General features: G+C 55.9%; 1 protein-coding gene across 1 annotated transcript in view; it reads right to left on the reverse strand.

The window, feature by feature from the left end:
- HSPG2 (heparan sulfate proteoglycan 2) overlaps nucleotides 1-742 on the reverse strand; it is a 75,284-nt gene extending 74,542 nt beyond the window's left edge. The window contains exon 1 of the mRNA XM_018066238.1: nucleotides 678-742. Coding sequence (XP_017921727.1) covers nucleotides 678-742 — 65 coding nt within the window. The remainder of the gene's footprint in view (nucleotides 1-677) is intronic.

Below are 14,295 nucleotides of genomic sequence, written 5' to 3' on the forward strand. Positions count from 1 at the left end.
TCTTCTCAAAGGGGGACCCAGAGTCCCACCCCAAGGCCCTCCAGTGGTTAAGTCAGATGCGGTTTGGCAAAGACAGTCAGGCTGAGGCTATACCACTGTTTTTGACTCAGTTTCCCAAAATCTCATTAGCCACTGAATAAATCCTCAAATAAACAAATAGTGAACTTTTACTTTTTTTTTCTTTCTTTCTTTTGTGGCCACACTGCGTGGCCTGCAGGATCCTAGTTCCTTGACGAGGGATCAAACCTGAGCCCCCAGCAGTGGACACACAGAGTGCTAACCACTGGACCACCAGGGAAGTCCTGACAATACACTTAAAACCGCTTTGGTAAGTGACAACTCCTCTTCCCTCGGGAGAAGGCAAGTGATATCCAGGACACGAGTTAGGGGGCCGGGAGACGCAGGCAGGTAGAGGGTGCCCGGGGCCGGTGCAGACGAGGGGTGTGGGCAAGTGACAGGGCGGCCAGGGTTCAGCACAAATGGGAGACAGAAGCAGAGATGGAAGGGGAGTCAACCAAAGCTGCGGTCTCCAACAGCGCCTCCCCTCACCACCCCCGCCCCAGCCATCTTGGCCACTTGTCTATGCCTCAGCCTGGCCTCCGAGTCTCCAGGCCACAGGGGACACATTCCAGCCACGTTGGAGATCAGCTCTGGCACTCGTGGCCACACTGACCGGCTCATCTGTGCGCCCAGGGGCGGGGGTGGAGCCCAGCAGCTGGGCTGAAAAGGGGCAGGTCACCATGGTGTCAACTCCACGTGACCTCGGGTGGCGCTGAGCCCAGCACGAGCTGCAGCTCAGTTCAACACAGGGGCAGCTCGGACCCCACACCCAGCAGGCCAGCGCAGAAGGGCCCCAGCGGCCGTGACCCCTGTTTCTCAGGGGTGGGTGTGGGCAGTGAAGGCCTCTTTCCCCTTAGACAATATCGTGTGTATGTGTGTGTGCACGCTGAGTTCTCAGTTGTGTCCGACCCTTTGCAACCCCATGGACTATATAGCCCACCAGGCTCCTCTGTGCATGGAAATTTCCAGGCAAGAATACTGGAGTGGGTAGCCATTCCCTTCTCCAGCGGATCTTCCTGACCCAGGGATCGAACCCACATTTCCTGTACTGGCAGGTGGATTCTTTACCACTGTGCCACCTGGGAAGCCCCTAGACCAGACTGAGGCGTTTCCAAAGGAGTTTTACAAGATAACGGAAAGAAAAACAAACTGAGTGGAGCCTAAGGGAACCGCGGTGTCTCCAAGCACAAGAGTGCATGGGTCCACACGTCCAGTTCCAGATGGCCTGGCATGAGTGTCTTGGCCTCAGCCCTATCTGGGGAGCCCAGCCCGGCCAGAAGGAAATAGGCTCCCTTGTGAAAACCAAACCCAGCCCTCACTGGCTAGACAAGGAGAGACACCCAAGGAGAAGGAAAAAACCAGACAGTCAGTCCCTCTCCTTCACACCGACCACGTCCCTGGAGCCTCTGGCCTTTTCTCACGCTGGTCCCTCTGCTGGAATGCCCTTCTTGTTTATCTGGCTAACTCCCATCCATCCTCCGAAACGCAGCTAAACACCACCACCTCCTCTAACTACTCAGTCACAAACCAGAACACATTCCGATAGGCCTGGAAACAGGGATGACTCTCAAACACTTTGTGCTGAGCGAAAGAAGGCAGAGAAAACACCATACTGTACGATTCCATTTCAACGAAACTGTGGCGGGGATCAGTCTAACCTATAATGACAGGAAGATCGGCCAGGAAGGGGCACAGGAGACCTTTTGGAATAACGGTCCCCTGGGTATATAATCAATAGGTCTCCTTCCTATTACTGAATAGTACACTTAAAATGGATATGTTTTATTGCACGTACTTTATACCCCAATAAAGATGACTCAAAAGAAACTCTCTTCTGGGAGGAGCAGTTACGACTCGTCTGCCCCCAGGCTGGGTTCTGGACCGTCTGGGGCTCACTGTGGAATGGCTGTACCTGCACCGGGATGACGGCACCTTGAAAGCAGGGACTGTGATGAGCTCATCTCTGCTTTCTCAGCAGCCCGTGTTCAATAAGTGCTTGAATGAATGGACAAAAGTGTCATCACCTACTCATTCCAGCTGCTTCCTGAGCATCACTTTGCTCTGAAGGTACCACTCAGCCCCGGGCAGTCTGTATCTATCTCCCTCCTTGGGTCATCTTTGTTTTGGCCGTGCTACCAAGCCTTGCAGAAGGTCTGCACGGCCCATGTCTATCCCCTGCTATAGTCTTAAGCCCCTTCCCCTCACAATCCATGGGCAAATTCCTCCTCTCGTTCCTTCTCTCCCTTCCCTCTCCCTTTGGTCAAATGCCCATTCCTGCCCTGGGTGGCCAGTGGACTTCTGGGCCATGCCCATGAGGTCTGCATCCAGGAATAAGCTTTAGAACCTCCAGGAGCTGGTGAGAAATAGATTCCTGGGCTCTTCCTCAGAGACACTGAGTCATCTCCCCACCCCAGGTGGGAGGGCTAATGTCATGCCTGCTCAGGCATTCTGACACTCACTGGTTAAGAACCACAAGACCAGTCCAACATCAGAGGTTCTCCCTTCTCTCCTGGCTAGGGGTAGAGAACAATGTTCCCTACCTCTCGGGTGGGTCCTACGCAGGCCCTGATTGGCCTAAGGGGAGTGTGAGGCTGGGGCTGGTAAGGGGCACTGACTCTGGGTAGAGGAGGCTAGCGGGGCAGGATCCTCCCCAGCTGGGGAGGCCTCTCTTTGCATCACTGCCAGCCCTCCCCCTCCCACATGCAAACAAGGCCGTGGATGGCACACCTGGGGCACAGAGATTCCTGGCACCCCAGAGACACCAGGCCACTGTCTGGAAAAGAAAACCCTGGTGGTAAGCAAGGTCCAGGGCTTTTTTGCAGGGAGGGAGAGGCCACTGGGGCTTGGGACTGGACAGGAAATAGCAACACGAGATTCATCTTGGAAAAAATGTTGGGAACACACATCTGCAGTGAGAGGGGAGAATCCAGAGCATGTCGGGCCCTGGACCGGAGCCCCCTCCACCCCAGGGAGCCTGGGGAATGGGCTCGTCGCATGCCATCTTGCCCCGCTTGCAGCCCCTACCCCACAGTCTAGGGCTTTGGGGTCAGATAAGGGCCTGCAGCAAGGGACAAGCCAGCAAGAGCAGAGACTTCACTTGTGAAAAGCTGAAGAACAAGAGGTTTTAGCAGCTGTATTTCACATCTGGAAAGGGAGATGCCGCCAGACCGGAAAGAAGCTTCCAGAAAGAGACCCAGAGTCTGAGACTTGATCACTGAAGGGAATTTGGATTCAGACCTGGAAAGTTTGGAGTCTACGTGGGGAATAAAAAGAACCCACATTCACTGAGCACTTCCTACGTGACAGGCACTCAAAGGATTCTGTAGGTGTTAGCCCAGGTTAGGGGTCAGGCAGCCCCACTGTAAAGACGGGGGCATGTGAGCAGAGTCAGGAACGTGGGCAGAGCTGGGATTTGAACCCTGCTGGTCTGGCTCCAACATCTAAGCCCTTACTCTGTGCCACACCTCCTCTGTAGCCAAGGCTGGGGAGGGAGCGAACCCACTGAAGTCACTGAGAGTCACTCCCACAAAGCCTCTCAACCACACTGCAATTCACAGTTTACAGAGCATTTCCTTGGCCGCAGAGTCACTTGACCCTGACAGTGACCCCCTGAGAGGGATGAACTGGTGTGAATGGCCCCCACTGGCTGGCAGGCTTAGACCCAGGACCTCGGAACGCCCTACCCCAGCCCCTGCTTCCCAGGAAAGGAGGTGGGGCTGCAGCTGGGCCTCCAGGCCAGCCGTGAGGGCAGAAGCAGCAGGCAGAGCCAAGAGGTTGGCTGGCCTCCATCCCCAACGGGATCAGCTCCCAGGGACGCCAGAACTGGCAGCAGCCTGGACGCATACAGTGGGTGCTTAAGGTCCCACCAAGGGCCGCCAGTGGCTGCAAGGTCACAGGCAGAAATAGAGCCCAGGTTTCCTGCCCCCAAGTCTGTCTCCGGCTGGAGGGAGCCCTGCTTCCTCCCAGAGGAACCCAGCAATTCAGGCGGGCATTGCAGCCGGATGGCGGGGCCTGAGAGGAGGGGTCCAGAGGGCAGACCTGGGACAGAGAGGAAGGAGTCAAGCAGAGAGGGGGATTTTCCAGACTCTGCAGGCGAGGGGAAGGTGGTGGTTGGGGGGGGGGGGGCAGCTGACTCATACCGGCCAAGGACTATTCTGGAGGGCTGAGAACAACTTCACGGGGTGGAGTTGCGGGCAAGGTGCACCCAACAATGGCCAGGCACTCACTGAACACAGGCAGGGTGAGACCAGACAGGTGGAGCATCCAACAGGCAGAGGACTTCTGGGAGACCACCACCCCCAGAGGCAGGCCCCACAGTGCAGATGCGGTCACACATGGAGCTCCAGGTCCAAGTCCCTCAAAGGCCCTGGGGGACGGGGACAAAGGCTGGGCCTTCCTCTCCTGGCCTGGGTGACGATGCCAACCAAGGGAGGGAGCCAAGGATGTCTGGGAAGGGTGCGGAGTGAAAGGCCAAGCCGTGGCAGAGGGGTACCGAAGGCAGAGGTTTGCGGCGCCAGGGGAGGTCCTGATACAGATAGAGGATATAAGGTGTGGGGGTTTAAAAAGGAGTTTTAAAGTGAGGACTACGGATCTCTCAGAGGTCACGTGTATAGAAGGGTTTCTGGTGCTGCTAAAATCCAAGCGGTAGGAAGCTGCTGGGACAGAGATGACAGTAAGAACGGTCATTGTCCACTGAGGGCTTTCTTGGTGTTAGGCCTTGTCCTAAACGCTGCCTGTACCACCTCAGTTACTCTTCACAGCAACCCAGGGTTTGGCAGTGGAGGGGGCGGGGTTGGGGGGAGCGGTAGCTGGCATTATGGGGCTCCTATCCCTTATCTGTGATAAGAGAAATCCGAGGAGCTCTGAAACCCAAGGGTGGGATTATTTTTCCTTTTTAATAAGTTTGTAGCAAGCTCTTTTGGTGTCGAGTCCTGACCTAAATCGACATGAAGCTATGAAGAGCTTATTTACTCCACACAGGGTGAGCAGTCACAGGCTTTGCTGCAGCAACAGTCATGTGCTTGAGTATGGGGTATTGTCCCAAACTCTACTGAGGATACCGCACCCCAGCTGAACCACTCTATGTAACCTTTCTCGAGTTCAGAGACTTCTGAATTCCAAGACATGGCTGACCTCGTGGGTCTTGATTAAGAGACTGTGAACGCACAGCTGTTATTTCCATTTTGCAGATGAGGAAGCTGGGGCTCAGAAAGGGTCATCTGTGTAAACGGGATCAAGCAAGTAAGGCCCTCTGCCTGGTACCTTGTATACAGTAAGTGCTCAATAAGCAATAGAATTATCATTCAGGGGGTACAAGGTAGAGGTGAAGAGCTGAGAGGTGATCGGGGATGCACAGGAGTGGGGATGTGGGCTCAGGCGTAGGGTCACCTTCAGGTCTGGGATGAAGGGAGGCGTCTGGCTCCACTGCCCAGGCCCTGGGCTGGCTAGCTGGGCAGAGCCTGGCTGAGCAGGAAGCTTGCTTTGAGGGTTCAAGTTGCCTGCTTGTTCTGAGGCTGACTCTGGGAGGACTGGTGAGGGGGAACTTCTCCAGCGACATTCCTCACAGGTCTTGGGCAGCCAGCCCACCTCCCACCCCCTCTCTCCGTGGTCCAGGCTGGGGCTGAGCCCTCCACCACCCCCCCACAGCTGGGCAGGAAGGTCTGAGCACCACAGTCCCCAGGGAGCCTGCAGCCGCCCAGGGCAAGGCTCCAGGCATCTGGGCTGGAGTGAGCTCACTCCATCAAAATCCAGAGACAGTGGGGGGATGGGGGACAAACGAGCCACCTCCTGCCCACCTGCCTTCTGCCAGCACAGATTCTGTCCCCTCCCCCATCTACAGCGGAGGGACCAGCAAATGCTGTCCCCCAAGCCCTCCTCGAATCTCCAGCGAGGGCCCCAAACTCAGACAAGGTCCCTCTCCCACTCTGCTATGATGCGGGCTCCCTGGGAACCCCACCATGCAAGCACCGCCCCCACATACACACTCTGCTACAACCCTGGCCCCGGACGCAGGGGCCAAGGTGCCATGCCCCACCCCCAGGCCACCGGGTACCCTGTCCCCGGGCAGTAGACGGCAAAAGGGAAGGAATCTGTCAGGGCAGCAGTTTGTTGTGCAAACTGCCAGGGGCGGGAGGGCCCGACACAAAGGCCAAAAGGCCTTTAATCCCCTGGCAGGCTGAGAGGGGCGCCGGGCCGGAAAGGAGGTGGCCGCAGCCTCCTCGGGCATGCCTGCACCGCCCGTGCCACGTGGGAGCCCTGCCAGCTTCCCACACTTGGGCTCCCAAGGCAGCAGGACTTTTGCCAGCCAGGTGGCCAGGAAGAACACCGATGCGCCAAGTGAGGAGAGTGGCCTCCGCTCACCAAGTGCTTTCCTGTGCAGGAGCTGAGGGAAGGTCTATACAAGGCTTATTGCAAACCCACAACCTCATAAGCAAGACATGGGCAGCTCCCCCACTTCAATAGGGAAAGAGACTCAGAGAGGTGAAGTCACTTGCCCAAAGTCACATAGCTCAGGCAACAGAAATCCAGGCTGAAAGCAGGGCCCCTGTGCTAGCTCAGAGGCACAGCTGCCAGCAGGCCTTTCCCTCTGACCCCTGCCCTCGGTACCATGGTGGCTGGGAACCTAGAAAGGCAGCATTCCAGCCAGGGCCCCAAAGGAGCCCGGGGGCCCGGTCAGCACCTTCGACAGAGGCCAGGGCAGGGGAAGCTGGTGCCTGCGGCTTCTCACTCCAGCCCTGCCCTGAACTCGAACTCGCCGTGTGGCCTTGCACAAGCCCTTTGACACCCTTCCCGTTTAGTAAACTGCAGCCGTCTCAGTCAGTGTGAACGAATGTCTCGATCATGGGTGCATCTTCAAACCAGACAACACAGAGGAGGTGTTCAGTTACCATCTGCTGGCTGAGTGGCACGGTGAATGGATGAATGAATGAGCAACCTTGCCCAACAAGCCTGAGGGAGGAGTCAGCCCACCGGACAAAAGAGAGCAAAGTTTAGAAAGAGAGAGTGAGGGGCCTTCCCTGGTGGTCCAACGGTAAAGAATCCACCTCCCCGCGCCGGGGGTGAGGGTCAGGAAGCCTGGTGACCATAAAGACCAAAACACAAAAAAAAGCAATATTGTAACAAATTCAACAAAGACTTTAAAAATGGTCCACATCCAAAAAAAAACCAAAAAAGGGAAAGCAAGGACTTGCCCAAGAAGACACAGCTAGCATGTACCAGGATGGTCACTGGGCCTCATGCTTCCCCGTCGGTAAAACCTCACCCCGAGGGAAGGAGGGGACTGAGTCTCACACCCTGAAATCCATCCTAGGACACCTTGCCCTTGGGTGACAAGCCCTCCAGGTCTCAGTTCTATCTGTGATAAAAACGGGAGCAAGAACCTGCTTTGCTTCTCTGCTTCCAGGGCTGCTGGGGGGCACAAGCAGGAGGGGTGACCTGCTTGGGGAAGTGTGGCTGAAGGCCTCGTATCTGTCTGGCCCTTTTCCAAGTGGACCTGACCTGGGCTCTGCCTTGAGGGCCCCTGTAGAGTAGCTGGGGTGGGCGCCCAAAAGAACCTGAGACTGCCACAGCTGAACAAGAACATTCTATCCCTGAGTCTCAGAGAGAGGCGACTGGTGGGGCGGAGAGGGTGGGCACCCCTGACTCCAGGCCACCTCAGTCACTTTCTAGCTGGGTGGCCTCAGCTTCCTCCTCTGCTAAAAAAAAAAGAAAAAGAATCACCCATCAGAGCTGCCTCCTAAGGTTCAGTTCAAGTCACTCTGACCTCTACCTGCTGAGCACCGACTAGGTGCTGACCCTGAGAACAGGAGGAAGCAGATGGCCACGGAGCTCTATGACAACACAGTAGAGGAGGCCTCTGCAGAGGAAGGAAGGGGCTGGGGAGAGCCCAGAGGAGGGTCCCCCCACAGAAGCTGGGGCGGGGCGGGGGAGGAACTGGGGAGGGTTTCCCAGGGGAAATGACAGTTCAGCTGGGTTTGAAGGTGAGCGCGCCTAAGCAGGATGGAGAAGGGACAGAGCGTGCGCCGGGTGGAAGAAAGGTGGGCTGAGGGCCCGGAAGACGTTTGGTGCAGTGGGACACGGTGAGCCAGGCGGCAGAGGATCCTGGAGACCAGCCTGAGATGGGCCTTTCCACCTAAAGGGCGGCGCCTCCATATGCGCTGTTGTCATGGGGCGGGTCGCGGAGCCTAATTCTCCCGGTTCCCCCCGGAGTCCCCACTCCCTCCTCCTGCTACTCCACCCCGAGTCCGCTTTCCCCCTGGTGCTGAGTGCGCTCCCCATCATTTACAAGGAGGCAGCTGGAAGCTACCGGGAAATGTCCCTGCCTCCCTGAGTGCCAGGTGGGGCCAGAGCAGGGGGAGTGGCCAAGCGGGAGCAGTTTCCGGGCTGGGCGGCCCAGCAAGAAGGTCCCCAGGGGCTGAATGTCGTCCACCAAGCTTCTGCTGCTGCTAACTGTGCCTGTGGTGTCCACGTGCCTGCCTGCTGCCCATGGCCCGGCTCAGTCCTCAGATTCCCTGGCTCCTGGGTGGCCCTGCTGCCATGGACACTGAGGCATCTGTGGGTCTCCAAAGCCACACCAAGCGGGGTGGGTGTGCCCATGCCTTCCGGGGCCACAACCCAAGCCTTCATGAATGACGTTCATAGCACAGTTCCAGACCTATGGAAGCATGGGGGAACTGCTGCACGCATTTTTGATGAAATGAGATGCCACTAATAAACGATGAACCTGAACCGACTAGGTTGGGCCTTTTCACGGCTCTCGACTCATCAAAAGTGAAAGAAAGTGAAAGTGTTAGCCACTCGGTTGTGCTTGACTCTGTGCAACTTCATAGACTATGTAGCCCACCAGACTCCTCTGTCCTTGGGATTTCCCAGGCAAGAATACTGGAGAGGGTCGCCATTTCCTTCTCCAAGGGATGTTCTCAACCCAAGGATCAAAGCTGGGTCTCCTGCACTCCAGCCAGATTCTTTACCCTCTGAGACACCATGGAAGCCCAAGAATTAGGCGGGGTTGAGAAGCCGTGACTATGGCCAACCAGGTCCTGTGCGACCCACCCACACACACATGTACACTTATACACACCTCTGCATCTCACCTCCTACTGGGCCCTCCCCACTCTCTGCCACATCTGTCTCAACAGTTCTCAGACGCACCAAGCACCCTCCTGCCTCAGGACCTTTGCGTTTGCTATGTCCCCTGCCTGGGAACCATCCTCAAGTATACACCCTCCTCTTCCTCTGGTTTTGCTCAAGCGTCACCTTTAGAGAGACCCACCCTGACTATACCCCGGGTCCAGAATCCATCACAGTTGGCTGTCACTTCCTTTACCCTGCTTCAGAGCACCTCACCACCTCAACCGCACATACACGTACATGTTGACCATCTGTCTCCCCCAACAGAACATCAATCAGCTCCATGAAGGCAGGGACTCTGCCCATTTTGTTCAATGCTGAATCCCCAGCCCTAAAAGTGCCCGGCATACAATAGATGCTCAATAATTCTGCTAAATTAATGAATGAATGGGATTTACAAATCAAGAGGCAGGCTCAGAAAGGTGACTTGCCCATGGCCATAGAGTTGGAAGAGCCAAGACTTTGAAGGCACGCCCCTGGTTCCAGAGTGGGAACTCTGTTCCACCTGAGCCCTCCCTCCTCCTGCCCTCTCTGTTGCCCGGAGCTTTCCAGCCAGGAGACCCATCTCTGGGGGGACAAGAAGCTACCCATGGTCACCGGGGAGAGACCTGCCCACTGCCCAGACCAGCATCCCAGGGAATGGGGGGCGGGTCTCAGAGGGAAGCAGGCCAGCTTCGGCTCCAGGGCCTTGCGCAAGGCAGCCAGGGAGCCAGGCCTCGGTGACTCCATTCCTGCTTGCTCCCGTGGGCATCGGCAACAGGAAAAAACAGGCTGGAACGGGAGCCCAACAGCTGCGGCCAGAAAGGCCGGCTCCCCCCACCGCCCCCAGGGCTTTCCTCATCTGTTTCCTGGAAGGGGGAACGTGTTGGGGGGTGGGGGGCGGGCAGGCAGGGCCGAGCCCAGGGTTGAAGACAGGCCTGTGAGCAACAGAGCTGGAAATGAGAGGAAGGGCCCCTTCCTTCTGAAGGACCCCAGCCCCTCTCCTTATGACTAACGTCCATTCCAGCACACAGTAATTCTGGACAGGAATAGGTATGGGGGAAGGTCGTGCAAAGACCTCTGGGAAAGGCTGGCTACACAAAGCTTAGCTAGTTCCTGAAGTCCTAAAGGTTCGCAAACACCACAATGAGAAAAGGGGCCGTAGTGGGAGGGGAGCAACTGCTGAGTGTTTCTCAGACTTGCTTAGTTTGGAACCCTTTCTCATGCAGATGTGATGGGACTATCACAGAGCACACTTTGGGAAGACCCACCCCAAACATTCTCCTTTCCCTCAGCTAGGCTGCCAACTAGCTTTGCCCAAGGGAGGCTTCTGAGGTAAGCTGTAAGCCACCACAGGGGTTTCAAAAAGGGGGCTCCTGAAGACAGAGAAGCCCCAAGGCCCCATGAGGTGTGCTGACAAAGGAAACGCAGAGGTGACCACTGGCTGGTGGCCGGAGGATACGAGAAAATCCAAACAGGAGCGGCCCTTTCCCGCCCTGGCCATCAGCTGCCCTCTCAGAGGACGAGTCCCTCAGAGGGGACAAGGAGGGTGGCCCAGCACCTGATCATGGCCAGTGGCCTAGGACCAAGGAGAAGGTCCCAGGTTCCTACTCCCGGAGATAAACGGAGCTGAGCGTTCAAGGGAGGGCCCAGCCGCTGAGTGCAGAGATGGGGTTGGGGGATTGCTGGGGGCAAGGGGAGGTGGGAGGGGCTGGGGGTCTGCCAGGCGGCAGGCAGGCCGAGAGGGATGCAGAGTGGATTTCCAGCTCACCGCACTGTCTCGGGCAAGCCCCTTCCCTCTCTGGGCCCCAGGCTCCCTTCTCAAATAAGGCAGCAAGGCCTAGATCGCTAGTTTTCCGGTCTCTCCTCACCAGACTCAGGGGCCCCTTTAGAGACTGGGTGAGGCTGTGGTGGGGGACAGGGACAATGCTCACCTCAATAAATAACAAATCCACCTGTTCCCATTTTTATATCCTAACCTCCTACATAATATGTCTGGGGCAGTCCCTGATTAGCTGTACACAAGTCACTTCACCTCTCTGGGTTTCCTCCTCTGTAAAATGAGTAGATATTGAGTATCTACCTCCAAAGGGTTGTTGCAAAAATTAAATAAAAGTGCAAAATGCTACATATGGTACTAGCACATGGTGAAGGCTCTGTGTTTGTTATTTATAAAACAACAACAAATTCTATAAAATTTATAAAAATAGAACAGTATTTAATCAAAATACTATTATTTTGCCCAGGAGGTGCTAGGTGCTTAGTCACTCAGTCGTGTCCGACTCTTTGCGACCCTGTGGACTTTAGACTCCCAGGCTCCTCTGTCCATGGGATTTCCCAGGCAAGAATACTGGAGTGGGCTGCCATTTCCTTCTCCACTGGGGTCTCCCCAACCCAGGGATCTAACCCATATCATGGCAACCCACTCCAGCATTCTTGCCTGGAGACTCCCCATAGACAGAGGAGCCTGGCAGGCTACCATCCCTAGGGTGGCAAAGAGTCAGACACGACTGAAGCGACTTAGCCTGCAGCATACCACTATTATTTTGATAGAAACAAGGGTTTCACTGCTTCATAATAAGTTTAAAAGTTTTCAGCTTAGATGATCCCAAACGTTCCTTCTGGCTTTGTCATTTTATGACATCGAGATCCTGAAATGTTAGGATTTCTAAAATTCTGGACTGTGACTCCCCCCAGCACAGAGGGCGGGGCTCGCGCAGAGAATTACAAGGTCAGAACCAGTCAGAAGGCGCAGACTTCAGGGAACTGACCAGCAAAGGGTTACCATCTTCATTATCATCGTTTCTCTGTTTATACCTCGCCCATCACCCTGTTCCAGAAAGACTCAAAGCAGCTTACAAAGATGTAAACAGGACAGCAAGAGAAACATCAGCTCAACGTGCATAAGAAAAACCTGGGTGCAGCAGACAGGGCCTGGACGGGAGTGAGTGAAGAGGGAGAAAGCACGCGCTCATTTCTGGACGTCTGGGAAAGTGACCACGGATTTGGTTCTCAGTTTTCCAGCGGCCAGTGGGAAGAAGGAAATCTGACCAGTCCTTGGATTCCGCGTCCCAGGATGTGAAAACAAACCTGTTGCTTAGAAGAAGCATGACTATTCCAGACACTGAGACCATGAATGTCCCGAGGGTAAAGGTTTATCTGTCATCTGGCACCCTTCTTTGCCCTTGATGGTGGGACCAGCATCCACTGACCACGACTCTTTGAGGCTGAGGCCAGGGGCAGAGGCTATAGTGATCAAAGATTTGAGAGGCTGGAACGGAGGTCCAGGGAGTACCCCCAGCATCCTCAGTCTGGGCAGGATTACCCATCATCCCTCCCCATCCCTGAACACAGCCAGTGCCCAAAATAGCCAGAGCAGGGGAGGGTGCCAGGAGGCCCGGACAGGGGACCCGGCTAGGCCCGCCCACAGCGGAGGGGCCCCATGGGCCAAAGCACACACATCCCTGGGGCACAAAGGAGCACCTTCATTTGGGCACCCAGCCCTCTCTGGGAGTCCCCCACCGGCCAGGCTCCCCCCTGGCTGCACGTTGCTCACGCAAGAGTCCAGGCAGCTGCTCCACCCTTTCCACAAGGCAGGCCTTCCCGCAGGAGCCAAGTGGAAAACTCTGCAGAAACACCACCCGCACCATATAGGGAAGTGCTCGAGACCTCCTCCTGCTCCCCCACCTCCAAGATCAGCCTCCCTTCAGGAGTCTCCTGGACTCCCCCAGGTGCAGGCCAAGACAATAGGGGCTATTCTGGGCTGCATGGGGGTATTTTTACAGCTCTGGCTGGGCCTCATTCCTGGGGAACGAGAGGCCGTGACCTCCTCAAGACCTTCCTGAAATTGTTGCTGCTCAGACTGTGGTGGCTGGGTCCCAACCTTAAGGCCCCGAGGGTGCCCTACATGTGCTTCCTCGGAGGGCCACTGCCTAAGCCCCTTGGAAGAGCTGGGTCCTGGCCTCTGGTCAGCTACTGATCTTCTCTGTCTGCCCTTTCTGCATTTTTGCAGTTTTCTCATCTGCAAAATGTGGGTAATACCACCAGTACGTGTAAAGGTACCTGGAGGATTCTGTGGTTAAAAGGAAGTTGTGTCTCCCAGCTACCATGTGGGGGAGAAGGTAAGCAGAGTGGGAATCTTTTCTGCTTTGTTACTGCTCTTTTTTTCCTAGCACCTGGCACACAGTAGGTGCCAAATAAATATTTATTGGCTGATATAAATATTTATGGAATGTGTCTGGAACCCCTACGGAACCACCCACGGTGCTAAATACACAGGTGGCTGATACTCTTTGGTGATAATACTGCCAGATCTCATTTTGGGCACTTGGCCCATGCCAGGCCTTATGCTAAGTACTTTACATTGATTATCTCATTTAATCTGCCAAACACTCCCAAGCAGTAGGTACTATTATTGTTTTACAAGCAAGAAAATGTGAGTTCTACTCCAAGTGGTTCACGAGCTGGCCTGGGGTCCTAAAACTACGAAGCAGCCAAGCTGGGACTCGAGCCCAGGAACCCTGAGGTCTCTAGCATCCTGCACAAAAGCACTCCCCGCCCACTCCAAAAGGCAGCAAAGTTAGCACTGAGCTGGGAGCCAGGAGGCTGAGTGCAGCTATTCAGTAGCTGTGTGGCTTCGAGCAAGTCTCTTGGCCTCTCTGGGATTGTTTTCTTTTCCATGAAAATAGGAGCATTTATTTTGACCCCTTTGTGTCGTTGGTGAAATCAAAGAAATTCAGGGAAGTAAACGCGTCCCCCAGGTCAGCCCCTCCCCAGGGTCATCAGCCATGGAGGACGGTGGGAAGATGTCCGGGAGAGGGCGGGGGTGCCCAGTACTGGCTCTGGAACAAAGCTCAGCAGTTGCCGACAACAGCTGGTAAGAGCTCTGGGCCTGGCCCAGCAGGGAGAGAGGGACAAGCTGAGAGGTCACCTCTGGCCCTCCTCTGTCACCCTTCCCTGCTGACAGCTGCTGGGGCCTTGGGGCCAAGGGCCCCGCAAGCAGGAGGGGTGGGAGCCGGCCGGCTGGGGTCATCTCAGTTCCCCTGCGGCCAACGGCTTGAATCCCAGGGTGCCTGGCCCCCACTGCTCCCACTGGCCAGGACGCAGGCCTGGCTGTCCCACCCCGTA

This window comes from Capra hircus, chromosome 2, assembly GCF_001704415.2.
Source record: "Capra hircus breed San Clemente chromosome 2, ASM170441v1, whole genome shotgun sequence".
Classification (NCBI taxonomy): domain Eukaryota; kingdom Metazoa; phylum Chordata; class Mammalia; order Artiodactyla; family Bovidae; genus Capra; species Capra hircus.